This window comes from Platalea leucorodia, assembly GCF_965183815.1.
Source record: "Platalea leucorodia genome assembly, chromosome: 5".
Classification (NCBI taxonomy): Eukaryota; Metazoa; Chordata; class Aves; order Pelecaniformes; family Threskiornithidae; genus Platalea; species Platalea leucorodia.
Genome location: NC_138827.1, coordinates 92,384,423 through 92,403,139, shown reverse-complemented (window position 1 = coordinate 92,403,139; position 18,717 = coordinate 92,384,423). Strand labels below are relative to the sequence as shown.

The 18,717-nt window shown below is 43.7% G+C and overlaps 1 protein-coding gene across 6 annotated transcripts; it reads left to right on the top strand.

The window, feature by feature from the left end:
• The first annotated feature begins 266 nt into the window (after positions 1 to 266).
• INSIG2 (insulin induced gene 2) lies at positions 267 to 18,382 on the top strand. Of its 6 annotated transcripts, XR_014228267.1 has the most exons (8): positions 267 to 366; positions 4,556 to 4,896; positions 7,828 to 7,952; positions 10,225 to 10,391; positions 10,818 to 10,917; positions 11,411 to 11,929; positions 14,748 to 14,935; positions 18,066 to 18,382. XR_014228267.1 is itself a non-coding variant. In XM_082312936.1 (7 exons), exons 3-7 carry the CDS (start codon positions 4,653 to 4,655, stop codon positions 11,450 to 11,452), a joined length of 678 nt encoding a protein of 225 aa, XP_082169062.1. In that variant the 5' UTR covers positions 350 to 366; positions 1,009 to 1,098; positions 4,556 to 4,652; the 3' UTR covers positions 11,453 to 14,718. The 6 variants fall into 6 exon arrangements, 4 of the variants coding, with proteins under 4 accessions (XP_082169061.1, XP_082169062.1, XP_082169063.1 ...); XR_014228268.1 differs by lacking the exons at positions 14,748 to 14,935; positions 18,066 to 18,382 and adding an exon at positions 12,411 to 14,719; XM_082312936.1 differs by lacking the exons at positions 14,748 to 14,935; positions 18,066 to 18,382 and adding an exon at positions 1,009 to 1,098 and having other exon boundaries at positions 350 to 366; positions 11,411 to 14,718.
• The last annotated feature ends 335 nt before the right edge of the window (positions 18,383 to 18,717 follow it).

Below are 18,717 nucleotides of genomic sequence, written 5' to 3'. Positions count from 1 at the left end.
AACGGGGACATCACGCAGCCCTACAGCGCTAAACCCAACTCAGCTGGAAGCGTAAGCCTGGCACAAAAAGCCTAGGTCTTTTTTCTGTGCGGATTAGGCAGACTCCGGCTGAAGTTTCTGTGAGTTACTCCGTCCATTCCGCCCGCCCGCCCGCTGCTTCCCGCCCGCCCGGCCGCGCGCCGCTCCCTGACGGCCGCGGCGGGCTCCGGGGCGGGCTCCCGAGGGCCGGGCCGCGGCCCCGCCGGCCCTGACGGCGGCCCCGGCCCCCCCGCCCCGCGGCCGGCCCCGTCAGCTGCTCGGCGGGGCGCTGCGGAGGCTGCGCGGGGCGGGGACAGGCGCGGGGAGGGAGAAGATGGCGGAGGCCGAGTGAGTGCCGGGGCTGCGGCGGGGAGGGGGCGGGATGGGGCCGTGCGAGGCGCGGGGGACGAGACGGGCCGGGCCGGGCCGGGCGGGCAGCGGTGTCCCCTGGCCCCGTCCTCCCCGGGGCCGGCCGGGCCCCTGGTGGCAGCGCCGCCGCCGGAGCCCTGCCGCGGCCGGGCTGCTGGGGGCCCGGCTGCCTGCGGCGGGGGGGGCCGCGGCGGCTGCCTGCCGCCGTGCCCGGGCGCAGCGGGTGGCCGAGGGAGAGGGCGGCGGGAGCCGGTTCCCCCGGCAGCGGTTAAACCTTCCCCCGGGCAGGCGGGGCCGGGCCGGCTGCCTGCGGGCTGCGCCCTCCGCGGGGCGTTGCTCAGTGGGCCCGGCCTGGCCCGGAGGGGCTAACGCTGGCCTGAGGCGACCGGGCGGACGGGACTCCAGAGCCGGGGGATCCGGCGCAGACCGGCCGGGAGAGCCGCCTCGCCCGGTGCCCGGAGAAGGAGGGTGGTTTGCTTTTGGCGTTGCCTCGCAGAAGACAGATGGTTTCTTGTCGTTTCACCATTTTTGCCATCTCCTGCGCACTGTTGCTTAAATAAACCTTCTCTTTCTTGGCCCCCGCCACGCTGCGTTGTTCCTAATGTGTCTGTCTGGTGTCAGAAGTTGCAAACCGCACGCAGCAGAAGGCTCTTCAGGAGCGTGAAGAGCACTGGGGAGCACTTGCAGGATGGATCTTCTAATTAGAAGACAGTTAAGTGACTAAGTGTTTTGAAAATGTCAAGGGTGATAATTTACTTGTTAACTTTTTGCGCAATGCCAGGCATCGTGTGGTTGCCTTGTGAATCGTATGTAATGCTCTCACACATCAAAAAGCTTGGGTTGAAGCCGTTTGCCACCGAGGAGGGGAAGTGCAGCTGAGACTGTGGCAGTGCCAAGCCTGTAGCTTTCAGCGTGGTGTTACAGTTCTGAATATGCGTTCCCAAGAGATGAAGGCTCAGTAGCAGTGTTGGTTCAATATGTGAGCTATTCCCATCTGAGTGGAAACCCTCAGTAAAACACAAGGCTTAAAAGGAGAGAGACATTGTCTCCTCTGTCTGCAGGCACACTAGCGTCCCAGTCCAGAAGAAGGAGAGTCTTTTCTAGAGATCTTAATTTCTATTTTCATTAAAGGTGATGATAATAGATACCTTTGCCGTGCCTGAACATCGTGAACCCAGGCTGTCCGAGGCACTGAAGAATCTTTACACGAGTGTTGGTCGCCTTGCTCCATTCCCCCACTGCTCTGTTTGTGGCGTGCCAGAAGGTCTCAGAGTCAATGAGCGGAGAAAATTTGGAGAGTGGGCTAAAACAAATAGGAACAACGTGTAGGGTGAGAAACCAGGATGGAAACTACTGCATCATGCTAATTTGGGACCTTGCATTACTTGTTATAAACATTCACTGATGTGCACCCACCCAGGTGCCCTTGCTGTGCTCAGGCTGTTTACCTCGTAGTAAAAATCTGTTGCAGGTGCCTTGAGTGGCTCGCGGCTGCAGTGGTTGTATAGAAGCAGTGATTGATTTCCTTGCATAGCAAAGTCCTGTTACATTTTGATAAGCCTTCACAATTAAATACATACATTTGCCAAATGTCATATTAAATAAATGGAAATTGGATAAATGCAGGTTTTATATTCTGAAACTGGTTTATGCCAGAATAAAATTGGACTTCTGTTTGATCATCAGCATTTCTAGAAAAAAAAAAAAAAGTAAGATCCGGTTGGTGTTTATGTCAGTATTGCCATGTGGGACAGTTGGTGATTCTTAATTAAGTTGGAGATTATTGTATTTGAAGAATTATAAGAAACAGAGTCTTATGAAGAGATAGTATAAAGTGGGGAAGTAATGGCAGCAGGGGAATTATTAATAGATTTCATCAAAGACAGGGACTTGGGCTGGTCTCGCTCGGTAATTTAGTTGATGACCTTAGTGCACAAAATAGGATGCAGTAATGATGTTTGCTGATGACCCAAAGCTGGGAACCATTTGCAGGGCCAAAGAGGACTGAGGTATCCTACAGGAAAAATGGAGTGATGTTGAGCATCAGAGTAAATAATACCTACGGGCCGAAATTCGGCATGCAAGGTTTGGGGCTGGTACCAAGGAACAAGGAGTTCATTAACAGGACAGAGGAGAGACTTGAATGTAGTAAGGGACCACAGGATGTGAGCAACCGCTTTGTGATAGTGAAAAAAGAAATTGTGTTCCTTGGTGCGCAGCAGAAGAGCTCATTTAAAGAGAGACACAGAAGTGTGAGCTTTCTTGTACAAGGCTGTGAGAGCCGAACCTGGGATCGTATACATCAGCTCTGGTCATGCATTAAAAAAAAGACTGCAGAAAGTGCCAAGAGCTGTTGGGGTGGTGAAGCAGGTGGAGAGTCAAGAGAGTTTAGTGTGTTTTCTTAGGCAAGCTAAAGCAAAGAAGGGACATAACAGTTTAAAAGCCCCCATTAGGTATGGTGTTCCTGCAGAGCTTGAGGTTGGGACCTACAGTCTCCAGTACCGTGCACTGAAAGGACTCCTGTAAATTTCAGGAATTCCTGTGATCACCTGGTGGGCAAAGCCTCAGCTGAAATAGTGATGTATTTCTGACTCCCTGCTTTCTTTCCTGGAGGCTAAATGTATTATACAAGCTCCACTGCCGTGCCATCCGGAGGAGGGAAAAAACCCCAATAAAGAGCACCTCCTTTTTGCTTGAGGGAAGTGTGTTGCAGTGCCAGTGCCAGCCTCGATGCAGACATCTGTTTGGTGTGAGTCAGGATGCTGACTAAGAAGCCAGACACCGTGGTTGCCCTCTTTCCCCCCAAGATATGTTCATGATTACAAATAACGCAAAGAATCGGCTGTGTGGAAGAGATCCTGTATTCTTAGGAGGACTCTGCTGGCTCCCTGAACTGCCAGTGGGAAGTTATGTGTGATCAGAACTTTTTTTTTTTTTCTTTTGTTTTGCCTCTTGGAACTTTTTCTGAGTGATGGAGGATGTCACGGTGTGGCACCATATTTTCTGTGCAGTTACCTGTAGTATCTTAACTAGCCTGGATGTATTTAACTTCACTTTTGGCTTTCAATCAGCAAAAGTGAATGCTGCGTCCTCTGCACTGCTGCTGCATCTTCAGAGAGCTTCCTCGTGATCTGCTGAAGCCGGGGAGGAAGGGGGATGGATGCGCTGGTTTGGCTCCCCTTGTGCCCGCGTGGCCATAAGTAAGAGTTAACAAAAGCCACCACCAGTTGGCAGTTTCAAATTTAAAAACAATGTCAGGGCTTTTTTTCTTAAGTTCCAGGTGGCTAAGCTGTCGATCAAAATCGTTGTTATACATGAGTGTGGCACTGAATCTGTGTATAACAAGAATCTTGATGGACAGGTTTTTTTCTTAAGAAGAGTGGCTGGGATGGGAACTCTGCCGTTCCTGTAGTGCCAGCAGAGTTACTCGTGTGGGATGCTACCTAGTGCACAAGCAGGGGGAGCTCCTTTTCCCTTCACTCAGGTTCTTTTGTGCCTGGTGAAAATTACGGTTTGTAATAACATATGGCAGTTTTCACCAAAACTCTGTTCTTCGGTAAACGTTTCTCTGTATTGAGATTACTTCTCTGGTTTGCTGAGTTGTTTGATCTTAGCTGGGGTTACGAAAATGGATAAGCTGCGGGATTGCTGAAATTCTGACTCCGTCCTGAGAAATGTTCCTCAGATTTCACTTTCCAGTTGAGAAATGTCTTCTGGCGTCTCTTCAAGAAGAGAGATCTGTGAACCTCTGTGGCTGACTTGAAACTAAGGGCTGTGTTTACTTGCTTCTGAATTACATAGTCTCCAGTTGTTGCTTAAAGGAGGGGAGAAAAACAATTTATTGTTACTGCAAAGCAAGCCTTTCTTCCATCTAATATCAGTTTCATTTCCTCACCTCTTCTGTGGTTCACATTCCTAGCTGTCCCATCCCACATGTTTCTTCCTCCTCTGTCTCCTAGTAGATAAAGCTATTTGTAAAACCTGTTTTCTTTGTAAGGCATTTTTGCAGCTGTGGTTGGTTCTGCTCTCAAATGACTAATTGCCTCCTCGGAAAATTTAGAAAAATATAATAGCCATACTTTTTAACCCAATCTCCAAGTTATTTAAGAGAAATATATTTAATGTTTCTTATATCTGCATTTTTCACCCTTTTGTAATTATTTTTCAGGGTTTGGGTATCTCCTAATTGAGGAGAGTCAAAATACTGCTTGCAAGTGAATCCTCCTCAGTCAGCCTGTTGGATGTCTCTGAGAATATAAGAAGTCATGGCAGAAAATGATGCAATGCCAACCTTACCAAAAAAGTGTGGCCCATACATTTCATCTGTAACCAGTCGTGGCATGAATTTGGTAATTCGTGGTATAGTGCTGTTTTTTATTGGCGTATTTCTTGCATTAGTATTAAACTTGCTTCAGATCCAGAGAAACGTTACTCTCTTCCCCCCTGATGTGATCACAAGCATCTTCTCCTCAGCTTGGTGGGTACCACCTTGCTGTGGCACAGCGTCAGGTAAGTCCAGTCGTGTATGTATGCCTGGCGTGGAGATGAAAGGGTGGATAGGTAGTTATATAGTTGCAAAAAACTGTGTGAAAGGTGTGGAAGATAAAAATTTCCAGCATCACTGCCCTTTTCAAGCTGTTACTATCCTTCTGATCTCCCCATGTATACACAGATACGCATGCATGTGTCCCGAAATTGTTGTTCTGCTAACTTGTTTACTATAATATTGTTAGCAGAGCATAACCTTTGCTTTTTCTGCTGGGTTAGAGTACAAGTTTAACAGACTTTTGAAGGTGGTGCCACTTGTAACCTTGAGGCTGGATTACAGGAGTGTGCTCTACGGGCAGCCCTTGAAAATACCCTGCAAGTGCCAGATGGTGCAGCACACAGTACCTTGTTTTAAGCGCAGCAAACCACCCTGAGTTACGCTCCCTTCTGTGGTCTGGCTTTCTATTTGTTCCTCGTTCCAGTTCAAAGTATTGCTTTAGCTCTGTAAAGCTGGGACACCTGACTCTGGCTCAGGGAGTTGAGGCCAGGCACACAGTTTGCAGTTGCAGAGGCACGTTGCAGAGCAGAGCACCTCGGTTAGATTCGTGTATCGAGTCAGATGATGTGAGCAGGCTCCATTTCTCCCACGACCACATAGGGAGTTGAGGCTTTTGCGTGTTTAGCTAGTTTAAGTAAGATGTCTACTACAGGTTGTAAGAAATATCCCTTTTTCCTCTTCTTTCATCTTCAAGTATCAAGGTGTATTCCATGTTACAAGCCTGATGGAATTCGGCTTTCTGCTTGGCTCTGAAGATCACTGATCCCATGGGTCAGTTTTACGCTTTACTAAGGGAATATTCTTAGCAGCCAGTACTGGAGGATTCTGCTTTAGCGAACCTTTACAGTAAAGGTGGTATCTTCCTAGAGGTCAGTTTTGATAAGATTAAGAAGCTCACGTTTCTGGGTATTAATATGAGTCAATAAACTAGCTTTTGAGTTGGCATCACTGTTTTGCTAATGATAATATTTAAGTCTATTTTTTTCCTAGTTGTCTAATTGCTTTCTTTTTGATACCTTGTTGAAATACTACACCCCAGATGTCATAGAGGAGCTTGACTTGAAAGGAAACGTTCCAAATATCTCTCTGAACCTGTCAGTTTTGTTCTACTGTGGAAATGCATTTGGTGTATTATGGTGGCAGTCACATACCTCCTTTATCTGCTAGTTGTCTTAGTCCTCTTTCTGTTATCCTGCTGAGATTGTGGATTAGTTATTGGATTGTGTCCTGCATTTGCTGTGTTTTTGTACATTAAATTGGTTGTCTTAACAAACATGTCTGGCAAAGGTTTGATCTTTTATATGTGGAGCAGTGGGGGTTGAAATGACAGAATCCCAACTTGCAGCAGCCGCGCATAAGGTCTGCAGTGTTCACTGTAGTGTTCACACCGTCAGCTGTTTTGCATCAGGCTGCACCTTGCGCTCTCTTGGGTCATCGGAGAACACTGTCTGCAGCTGCGTATGGGGAAGTTGCCAAGGCTAGGTCTTGCCATCATCTCCGAAGAGACTTGTGGGCCTTCCTGGTTTGGTAGGTTGGTGGTTTTGATGGAAAGACTGGATATGGCTTGTAAAGTGTAGCCAGTCACCTGCTAGGTATTCGCACTACTTGATTTTAAGCCACCTGATTTAAAGATAATACTGCCTTAATTGACTTTTCTGAGCAGGAGTGACCCCTGTTGAGGTGTTTGAGTTCTTTCTTTTTCATTATTAGTCTTCTCCATTTTCTTTCTTTATCTTCTCTGGTAGCATACATGCAGGGAACCTCTGTGGTAAATGCTGATTATTCACCCATTTTCTTACCGTTTGTACTTGCACAGCCTTCCTGGAATTGACGTGAACATTTCTCTGCAGTATGGTTTATTATTATGAACAGAATAAAGGTATTTTGCATATTTATAATCAGTGGTGATCGAAGCTGCTTTCAGAGAAGTACTTTCATCCGTCACTGTTATTAGTCATCAGTTTGGCCCAATGCCTTTGGCAAGAAAATTACTCAGGGAGGTTTTTTTTTTCCTCTCCAGCTTTACTGGTGATTTATTTTCCCAAATCCTGGGGATCAGTTTCCTCTCTGACAGAGTAAAGAGCATTTGCCATAACATACCTCCAGCAGCATGCCAGACTGAGGGCACTGGAGTCCGTACTGATGACTCAGGCTCTGCCCCCCCTCCCACAGCATCAGTTTAACGTTAAGCACCAGTGTTATTCCTCAGCTGTGTTGGTAACAGTCTTTTCAGCTGCAATTGCAGTAGAGAACACATTTGTGAAGAAATGTTCAAAGAGCATAGCAGTTCCCCGGGGTTGAAAGTCCTGTTTGCTTTCTGTATTCAACAGCTACCGTAGGCTGTTGGCTTTCCCTCTTCTGTGGGAGCCTTTATAGTAGCATTGAAGAAGAGAAAAACATTATCCAAACAAAAACTGCTTGTAACCACAACAAAAGAAGACACAAAATATTGATGTTATAAACCACACTCTGCCCTTACTGTGGTGTGTTTGTTTTGCAGTTATTTAAACATGTATGTATGATATGTGGGACTTTCAAAAAGTGCCAGCCTGCAAGCTATTACTGCTCTTTTTGAACTACAATGTGAGACTGCAGATTTTGGTAGGGTGCAGAGCTCTTTCATCCTCTGTCCCTACTTCAAATTGTCTCTGTTGTGCTACTTCTGCCAGGTCACTGCTGCAGTGGTTGAAGATGCTGCTGAAGTTTTACAGGGCTTTTTTTAAATAATGAAATTGTTTGAAATGCCTCTTTTACAATGTATGTTTTGTACTGTTTATCCTTAAAAGATCTGTTTTGGTAGTCAGAATAATTGTGAAAGTCTAGATAGTCTTTGTTTTAATTAAATATTGCTAGTGCTTTAACTTCTGTGTCTTTTTTCTTTCCTGTCTCCACAGCTGTGATTGGGTTATTGTACCCATGCATGGACAGACATCTGGGAGAGCCACATAAATTTAAGAGAGAATGGTCCAGTGTAATGCGATGTGTAGCTGTCTTTGTGGGAATAAATCATGCCAGCGCTGTATCCTGTATTCTAATGAAATTGGTGATAATAAATGGGTTTCCACTAAAACAAAGCTCACATAGTCAGTCATGGTGAATCGTTGTTAAAGATATAGCGAGCCGCATTTTTGCAAGGGAAATGCAGAATATGTGTTAGTGTTAAACTGTCGTAGCAGTATTGGAGGTGATAAGTCTCCTGTCTTTTCATTCTGAAAGACCTTTTCATTAGAAATGTCTCAATACTGGGCTTTGTCTTACAGTCTTTATTTTCTTTGAATAATTAAAGTAAGTGCGGGGAAATATTTATGCAGTAGGTATTACAGAAAAGTGCTTTAAGACATTCCAAGGGTTGATGTCCTTTTAACATCGTAGTAAGAGGTTGAAGCCCAGCCTTGGTGTCATCAGGTGAAGCCCATGCACTTTGCAAAGAATGGGGAAAACTCAGGACCAGGTGATGCCCAGGACTGCACGAAGCGAGTAAGCGCTGTCACTCCTCCGTTCTGCAAATGATGCCTTGATGCTGAGAGAGTGGTTACCATTCCTGTGGTCATTCAGCAAGAGCAATTAGAAGTCAGTCAGCGTGTTGTAGTACAGTATGCACCTCCTAATTCAGATACATCCTTGCACAAGTGTGCTCAAAACTGGCATCCCTTCCATCTGAAGCAGCTGGAGACATACTGGGTGACAGGGTGTTTTTCATGTGGACTGAAGCACCTTACTGGCAGTGCTGTGAGTCTTAGTGGTTTTGTGTAGTCATGTCTAGTGCCTCCTCTGTCAGGTAAAACCAGGAACTGGGTTCTTGTAAACTGATTAGAAAGAAAATTGATGATCTCTGAAACTCTCATCTCCTTCAGCATCAGCTCCAACACGGTTTGCAGAAATTGTGCTAAGAAATTCTGATTGTGTGCTACTGAATCTCCTCATTTCCAGGAAAAGAGGGCAAGTTAAGTGGAAGATGTGAGAGCTGGCCGAATTCTTACTGAGGTGGCTTGGTCCTCGGATGGGTTTTTTTGTTGTTTGGTTTTGTTCCCACCAGCCATCCTATCCAGTATGGCCAAGTGAGCTGGATCTGCCAAGGTTCAGCGTCATTCCCGCTGTCCCTCACAAACCTTGATCTCCTTGCCAGAAATGCATTAACCTGGTCCTGCGGTTCTCACCGACCTGGACTGTGCCTCTTGTGTGAGCACGTGCAACTTCGCTGCTTTTAAGAAATAAGAGAATTGATGGCTTCTCTCTGCATGGGTCAGGTTATTTACCGCAAACCCTCTCGCAGTTTTGTAACAGCCGTTACACATATTCCAGGACATCATTAACGTACTGTCTGTATTTCCTCCTTGACAACTCTCCAGACCACTTGCTTTTCAGCTTATTGCCAGTTCTGCACATTACCATATTTGGTGTGGTTTTTGGTCTTGTTTGACATTTTTTTCTGATGCTATTGATTTTTGTCCTGTAATTACTTACTTTACTTAGTCAAACTTCTTTCTCATTTCCTCCAGGTCTCTTTCCAGGTCTTTGTGAGAAAATAGGGCAGTGTTTTTATGTTGTCATCCCATAAATTTGCTTTCAGGCTTAAGAAACTTGACAGCCTCCTTTTTAATAACCTGTTTTGGACAGGAGTAGCAAGGATGAGTTAGTATTTCGAAAACATTTTGAAGAATGTGAAACACTACAAAGATATCTAGAGTGACTTCACGCTTTTATCACAGAGTTGGCAAAACTGATTTTCCATGTTGATTTACATGAATGCTTTCAAGGTAATATTATTTACATTTTGTTTTATAGAGAATATTAACCTTTTTAATGTTTAGCTGAATGTAAACCAGCATGTAAATTAAACAAAATTGCAATTAAGTAAGAGTGACAAATACCTTTTTTCAGTAAATCCTTGTCATTTAGAGGAGTCTAATGTTAGATTTAAGATTTCGTGCTTAGTGTAATAAAGGACCAGGTAAGGATGAGATGTCCTTACTCTGAACAGTAACATGTGCATTGTATGTCCGTATAAAACACCTGCATTATCTGGTAGGAGTATAGTCTCTTCGCTCTTGTAAGTGCTAAGACCCTAAAAATGTGAAGAAGTGTCATAAGTTTTTAGTTTCCTGATGTATTGGCAACACTTACAAGGCTTATCTCCTTCCAGCTGATAGCTGTGTTAGAGCTGATACTGCTAGGGCTGTATTTTTTGTGGTGTTTTTTTCTGTTGTGCCAAAATACGATAAACAGAATGAAGAAAACTGCTTTACACTTGTATATGATATTCCCAAGCTTATCCTTAACAATCAACACAGAAAGTGGATTTTGCCAACAACATCCAGTTGTCTCTCACATTAGCAGCCCTGTCAATTGGACTGTGGTGGACCTTTGATAGATCACGAAGTGGCTTTGGTCTTGGAGTAGGAATTGCTTTCCTGGCCACATTGGTGTCACAACTTCTGGTCTACAATGGAGTTTATCAGTAAGTATTTACTCCTTTAAGGTTAAATGGTAGTCTCCTGAAGCTGTAACATAATATCAGAATAACTGAAGGGGCAGAATTTAGATGATTTCCAAAGCTGCCAGCACTTAATTTTGAGTGTAACATAAATTGGACTGCTCATGAAAGCTTTTATGTGTTTGTAAGTGAGACTTCTAGTTGTAAGTTGCTTATTTCAATAAAATTGCTACCTTGCCAACAATGTAATGTGCTTTTTTTAGTTGAACCAATGGGATTATAATCAATAAGAAGCTTTGTTATTTGCTGCAAGTAATTGGATTTCAATAATACATGTCTTTTTTAGTTGAAATGTCCTAATGTTTAGATTTGTGGATTTGTCTCATGTGATTGGAGGACTCTGTGTATCACACAACGTTGAGCTCAATCTTTGAGCTTGTTCTTTTCCAGATACACATCTCCAGATTTCCTTTATGTTCGATCCTGGTTGCCATGTATATTTTTTGCTGGTGGAATAACTATGGGCAATATCGGCAGGCAGCTGGCAATGGTAAGTTTGGAGGGCGGGTTGATTGTCTTCTAATAAAAGCTTTAATCTACATGTCATTCCTTCCTTCATATATACCAACCAGCTATTTGACTTGTGGGTGTGGAGTAAGGTAGAAATCAGTAATCATGGCTTTTTGATCTAATTCTTAAGCCATTAGTACTGTTATTCAGAGCACAGCCCATCTCTTTTGCTCTGTACACTCTCAGTGTGCATACTTTTAGTCCTTTCAGGACCAGGAGCTAAATAAGAGCTCCCGTGTTTGGGCAGAAGTCAGGCCATCCCCTAAGGCTGAACTGCTCTTTCTGCTGCTCAGGGAGACAGAAATTGCAGCCAACAGTGCATGCACAGAACATAGGGAAACCAAACTTACCTGGGTGAAGTGCAAGCTAAGCTGTTTTATCACCCGTTTTGTAGAAAAATCTGCCTCATAGTAGTCTTTTTTCATTAGTTATGTAAATTAATCATGCTAATTTTATCAACTTCTGTTTTTCAGTATGAATGCAAAGTCATTGCAGAGAAGTCTCATGAGGACTGAGGAGAAACAATATGCACCTTTTAAACAGGAAAATACCTGACAAATGACTGTCGGAGGAGCATAAGGAACACTTGACTATGAAATAGCCAAAATGCAATTTTTTTCCCTTGAGTGGTATACTTTACTGCAATCTGTGATTGCTGCTTCTATAGAAACCTTGATGTCTGATTTTGATTACTGTGAAGTTACAATAGTATGCAATACATTTGACAATATTGGTTCAGTTATAGGATTCTTTTTTCCAAATCTAAACTGAGTTTACCATAAGTTCTTGTCTGTCCATAATGGTGCAGTGCCAAACTGAACCTTTGCACTACGTTTCTGTAGCTGAAACTTCCGCTTCACTTTATCTTGAAGGTTTTGAAGAATTTGTTCTTAATAGCTCAGTGAAAGACAGGGGACTCAAATTTAGGAATGAAGATCTTCTCTTTCCATGATGATAGCCCATAATATCTTTATGAAATTCATGGATTACAGGTGAGCTTTGATGCAATAAGTAACTGATTAACACACTGTATTATTCTTCTTATTCACATCACAAGTGAGGAAACTTAATACGGATCGTATGGGTTATTGCCATAGCATTCATTTGTCTGTGGTACGTGCCCAATATCACAGAATACAGAAATGGAAACTGAGGCTGGAAATCACTTGCTATTTTTTCCCCTGGTACAACCAGTGCATGAGTTTGTATATGAATTTATGTGGACCATCATCAGATGCGGAGAGATTCTGAAACTACTCGTTGTGTTGAGTAATGGGATACAATTCGGGTCATTCTTGTACAATCTCTTAAGCTGAGTTGTGTTGATCCCTATTAAAAAAAAATCTTAGGGAGTTTTTATTGTACAACTTAATTCTGCTGAACTAAATCAGCCACTACCGCATAGTGTCATAAAACCCTCCATTACCAATGTTACTGTTGCTAGTTTTTGTCTACTACCTGCTCTGTTTGCAGGGATCGGCAGAAGGAGGCAAGGCTGTGACTATGGTCCAGACAGCCAGAAACGCATTTGTCCTCATAGCAATTTTCTGAGGTAGGGAAATACTGTTACCCCGATTTTCCAGGTGCCTGTGCACAGAAAGTCTGGTAGGACAGAGAGCTGAAATAGGCTGTGTGCTAATCGGTTCCCTTCCTAAGAAGAAGGATTTTAGTGCGTGACCCATATTTGGGGGCACACGTGGAATTTCGTCTTGGCTTTGCAGCTCCCTTTTAAGACCACGAGATAAAAGAACTTGTGCAAGAAAGCAGACTTCGAGGACACTGCTAACCTGTGCCAGCAGTGGATTTGACATGGGATGTCTCCACTTCGTTTTCCCCTTTCTGTCTCTGTGTTGATGATGTTTTAATGTATTTGTTTTCCTTTTTTGTCTTGAAGTACTATTTTTTAAATCTTCCATTAAAGGTTTATAAGACATGTTACAGTCACCTAGGGAGGCTGGAGTTGGTCCAAAGAACAAATAGATGTTTAGACAAGTTTTTATTAATAAATGTGTGTATGCATTGTACACGAAGCTTGAAATAGGCAACTCTCTTTCAGTCTTATATGCTTATCTTTAAGTCTGAAAAGCATGCAATGGAGTGCTTCCAAAAGCGTTGTAACAAAAGAGGTGGTCACAAAAGGAAAATTTCTTGAATGGGGAAGTGTAAAAATAATAAATAAGCAAATGATGTATAAAGAGCTTGGTTCTGTAGCTCCACAAAGTTTCATCAGCTTGTCACGGTTCCATGACAATTCAACACCTGAAGCACACTTCTCCTTGGGTAATGTTTCAGGAAAGCCCTTACAGATGGGCTTTGCTTTAAGCAGAGGTAGAACGTGTTGAAGTAGATCCCTGACTAGAGAGTTTCTTTTAATCAAACCATATGGCAATAAGAAGCATTTTATTAATAAAACCAAGAAACTGCTAGGGCGTGAGCTAAGGGTGAGTTTCCTTAGGCAGGCGCTGGCATTTCACTGAAGAAGTTGTTGGGTCCCTTTCCGTACAGTATTTGGCCTCGTCTGCCTTCTTTACTTAAACAAATGCCTTCAGCCTCGTGGGCAGCGTGATGAGTCCGTCTTGAATAACAGGGCATGAATGGCATAAAAATGTAGCTGTTTCTTACCCTAACTGGGGGAAACAACATGGTGCCTCAGTTGCCCGTGTGCTGACTTGGTAAACAATTCCCGTGCATCGCCAGCAATAAGTGTATACAACTGGAGATGAGTAGTTTTTATTATTCACGTGGTGGTAGAACTGCTTTGACCTGCCAGTCTAAATATTTACACAGAAGAAGCCTTGTGTGTGTTAAAGTGTGCAGTATGTGAGAAGTGGTTATTGTGCATCTGCGGCACCCACTTTACAACACTTTGCACTCGGATTCATCTAACCCTGATGAGGCTGTGCTGTCCGCTCACTTCTTTTCAATTTCATTTTGGAAATTTTGAGCATGTGCAAAGGCAGCCATCATCCAAAATAAATTTGGGTAGAGTCCTTCATTATATATGTTTCATTATTTTTATTCTTATTTGACTGAAGTCGATACAAGAGTCAGATCTTGAATGTCATATTTTTTCAAACCGCGTTGTAATTTTATGGCTGATGCATTCAAGCCCTGAAAAAGGTTCATGATGAGAATGCTGACATGGCCTTAACTGTAGCGGTGTGAACATGCTGCTACTGTATAGCGTGTAATTACAACATTAGACTGTCTTAAAAATGTTGTTCGATAGAGAATGAATAAGGTATATTTTAGATACAACTTTATAAGCACTATAACCTCTTCACTAATTAAGCATTGTAAGGTCTATGCTGTTTAAACTGGCAAATTGCTGTTAAAAGCAAAATGTGCATTAAATACAGTTACAACCTTGTTCGATAGGTTTCTTCTTTCTTTAAGAAATGATACTGATTTTTAAAATACACTGAGTTGCCTTCTATCAGCAATCTCATAATGATTTTGCCCATTGAGCTGGCATACTGGTTGCACAAAACACCTGTCTAGAAATACTAAAAAAGAAGCAGGCAAGATCGAATCGGCAGTGATTCTATCATAATTAGCATGCTGAGCAGCCTTTGAAAATTTGCCCTTTTGAATCTGCAATGGGAATATTTGAGCTGGGGGAAAATAAGCCGGTAACTTCAGTTGCAATGCAGAAAATAGAGATTTAGATATAAATAGCCCCTATGAATATGAAAAAAACATGAATATGAAAAAAAACCCCAAATATGAATGGTGGGGAATCCCTTAATATATTTGTATTATTAATGTTCCGGTCTGGATGTGAACTGAATGTTATTCTGATATTCACAGACTGTCCATTCGCAGTGCCCATTGCTCTGTTTCGAAAAAGATGGAACAAGCAGAGGTTTAGAAATGTGTCGTGAAAAAGCCTCCAGGCAGAGGTGAAGAAGGGGTGGGCAGAGAGGTTCATCAGTATTTGGGATGCAGTGCCCGCAGCAGGACCGCGACACGAGTGAAAGCTGGAAAGAGCGCAGGGGGTGAGTGGAAAAGACCCCTGTTTGGGTTGGCTGGGGCAACCTGTGACCCAAAAACCTGTATTCTGTAGTCAAAATGCAGAGCCCTGGGCATGCCAAGTGTCTGACCAGAGGAATTACAGCCAAGGTAGAAATAACCACAATTTTACCTCCGCGTGGCACTAACATCGGTCAAAAGCACACTGGCAAAGGCGTTTTGCTGGAGACTTAGCCTTTCCCTTCCATCTGTAGCCTCCCCAGGAGAGCATCGCCCCGGGGAGTGGAAGCTGCGGGTCCTTCCCGCCCACGTTCAGCCCAAGGGTGAATGGAAAGTTTCGGAGAGAATATTCCAACTGCCAGGCTCTTGCAAAACCCATCTTGTGCCTCCCTTTATACCGTGGTACGAAGGGTAAACAAAGAAACTTTTCCTTCATAGCTTCTGTACTTCTGCCATCTGGCTGGGAGCTGCTGCAGGGACCTATGGGCATACACCAGCCTTCCCTTTTTATCTCTCCCAGCATGTAAGGAAGGGACATAATTTTACCAGCTGCGTCACCCCGGACATTTTGCATATGCTTTTTACATTTTGGAGCAGCGATACCAATAATTCCTAATGGTAACGGATGAATATAACCCGTGGAAGCGATGTTAAATATCAAATACAATGCTTATAAAAGTACATGCACAGCTGGGCAGAGGGAACACGTGTCTCGCCGTGGGAATAGCTATCTAATGCTGTTAGTTTTGATGCCAGTACTAAATGCAAAGCATGAGTAATTTTGCAGCTTAACGTTCAGTACTAAACAGTAAATGAAAGGTCAGTCCAACGTGTTAACTGTCATGGAATAGTAAACACTACTTTAATTGCTGCATGCAGCCAGCTTGGATTTTTGGTGTGTCTGTTGTCATGTTTTGAGCAGCATGGTCCAGAGCCTTGTCCTGATTACCTCCCCCCGGCCAAATGACAAAGCCTCAAATTAAAGGATAAACTTTAAGCCTGGGCTTTTCAGGCAGCATACTGGGAGTTTGTGCTATGAATGCTTAAAAGCCATGCCGGGGAAGAGGTAGGGGTCATTTCTTGATCTGATTGGAGCCAAAATCCAGGTTGAAGTGTAGGTTTGCATTTCCTTGAGGTTTTCCTTTCTTGCTTTTCCTTTCTGAAGCGCAGAAGTTTAGCAGCTCTTGTTGCACTTTCACACTTAGTTTGTTTTTTAGCCTGCCCAGCACTATAGCAGATAGGGAACAACAAATATAAATAAGAATGTAAAGGGAAAGGGCTGCTACTGAGTTTCCCCAGGCGATGGCCAGCTGAGAGCTCAGCGGTGTCCCGTGTGCCATGTGTGGCAGTGTCAGACGCACAGCCTACAGCGTCCCTGGACCGAAGGCGATGGGATTCGCTTTCTCTACTGGCAGCAGTTCTGCCGTGCCTTTTGCACCTGAAGACCTCTATGCAGGGAGTGACCTGTAGTGACGCAGGGGTACATGTGCACATTGCAGAGTATTCGCAGCGGCAAAGTCCACAGCTGTAGCCATAAGGTCTGCTTTTTATGAGTTTGTTGGTGGAAATCCTGAAATTGTGCCTTTTAAGCAAATAGAGCAAAATATTTGTTGAAAGGAAATCTCTATTTATAAATATGTTGCTGTCTGAATTCACAAAGTAATTCTGCTATTTCTGTTCTCCAGTTAGTTCAATATATGCCTTGTGTTACGTGAGATAAACCTACATTTCAGGTTTTTAATACTTTTTTGGTAATCAAACCTCAAAGCAAGATTTGTTTCGTGCAATTATTCAGGTAAAACGTGTGAACTAAAAAGAAAGTTGGGAGGAATAGGGTTGCAACTTCTTAATTTACCAGGTAGAAGTTATGCAAGGAGAAGCTCCAACACTTTGCATAAGGTTGCAAGAAAGAAAAGGACAGCAAGTGATCCTTCTGATTTCATCCTGGGTTTCAAAATGAGGGGAAGGGGAGCCTTACAGATTGCATTGACTTGTTCTGATCTTCAGCTCTTCTCCAAAGGCATCACTTGCTTGGCCACGGTCACCAGAGCATGTTTTGGCTCGTCTGTTTTCCTCTAACCCAGCTGTGCCAGTGGTTTCCTCAGTGACTAGGGATGCCCAGGGCAAGCCTGGCCACGCCACCAGAGAATTCGTAGGAAAATGGCTTTAGCAACTTCTAGCTGAGATTGACACAGTCCTTTTGAACTTTGTGAGAAACTGGTGATCTGGCCCTGGGCCCTTTGGTTGGGAATGGTGAGGAAAAGGTGAGGGATGTGACTACGGGGTGTTCAGGTAGGGGTGAAAGTCCCTGGAAGGACATTAAGTGCATATGTCAATTATAGGCTCTAATGAAAAGCAAAGTTGCCCTGCTCTACAGACCATCATTTCTTGTCTCGAGTGGTGAAACCTGCCATCAGTCTGCCAAAGAGGGAAGAATATGCTTTTTTCCTCCTCCTTACTCTTCCTTTGCACAAATACATAGGAGCCTGAGCTAAGGACAGTTAATCCCGTTCTTGGAACCGGGACTATTTATAGGCTGGGTTAGCACTGAAAGACTCCACTGTTTTCTTTTTAAAACCAAATGCTTGTTCTGTGCTGCACGTCAAGTGCAATCATTGCTGAATGAACTGACATGCAAAGCCAAGTTCTCAGCTGAACTGGCGTAGCTCCATCGATTTCAGTGGATATGCAGCAGTTCATGCTGGTCGGGAATTTGGCCCACTGTGTTTGAAAGGGATGAAATTGTTTAGACCTCACTGCTTTTCTAATGTGATACAGGTCAAAAAAATTCCTACATTGTGCAACAAGTAAGAGCAGCACGCTGCAGAATCTGTCTTTCCCTCTTCTTTTTCGCCACTGATGAAAACTGTCACCATTTTCTGTGATTTACAATGTGTGCTTTTTGTATGGTATATCAGCTCTTCGGGAGGACTGACTTACAAGAATCAGATCTGGCAGATCCAATTAATGATGATGCAAATGCAAAATGTTGGCTGCTGATGAGCTTGTTGTCATAGATGCTTGCCACAATCTTGCCTTTTTTTTTTTTGTCCAGTATTTTGCTTGTAGGAAATTCAGCTGAGGATTTGTTTTGGCCCTATGCCTGTTCTGATTAAACTGAAGGGAGTGAAATAATACCGCTTTGTGTGGTTTCAGGCCCCGCTTACCAACCAGTTTCCTCAGATCAGTGTAACAAGCAAAAATGCAGCCGGAGCAGTGGCTTGAAGAAGATGAATTGAAAGATCCTGAAGACTGATGTTTCAAGGGCATGAATCGATGTAGTGATGTATCCGCTATGGTGATAAGTGGTATAAGAAACGATAGACGTGTCGTATTATGTAAGTAATAAATGTAGAAATGCAGTGTTAAGAAGCAACGAAGCTGGTAGAAAGTGAGTGCCCATTCCTTGAAACATTTTTTGGGGGTTTGTTCTGCAGACTTTGGTCGTTGCGCTGCTCCAGGGGATGAACTCGGGGACAGCGAAGAGCAGTGAGACAAGGGGTCACTCAATAAGCTGTCTAGATACAAAAGGGAGCTCAGTTTAGATGTCAGGTCAAAATGCCCAGCATGAAGACAAATACCAATGGTATTTGTATAGTCCACACACACTGGCTTTTTGATTTTTTTAAAATGTAAATTTATAAAGAAGAATCACCTTTAAGTACCAAGGGACAGAGAGACATATCGCAAGTTGCATTATGCATTCAAACCTTAACCTCCATGGGAGTGTACTTGGTGAGAGGAAGAGTTGGGTTTTCAGACCCACGTGTGCCACTTTACGGTGCTTTTTTGAACCCCAAGCCCTTGG

What these genes read in the sequence shown, in the direction of transcription:
- INSIG2 (XM_082312935.1), top strand. Translation starts at nt 4,653, where the DNA reads ATGGCAGAAAATGATGCAATGCCAACCTTACCAAAAAAGTGTGGCCCA. An exon ending in TTGCTGTGGCACAGCGTCAG is followed by an intron (nt 4,897 to 7,827) that starts GTAAGTCCAGTC and finishes CTGTCTCCACAG; the next exon opens with CTGTGATTGGGTTATTGTAC. An exon ending in GTCTACAATGGAGTTTATCA is followed by an intron (nt 10,392 to 10,817) that starts GTAAGTATTTAC and finishes GTTCTTTTCCAG; the next exon opens with ATACACATCTCCAGATTTCC.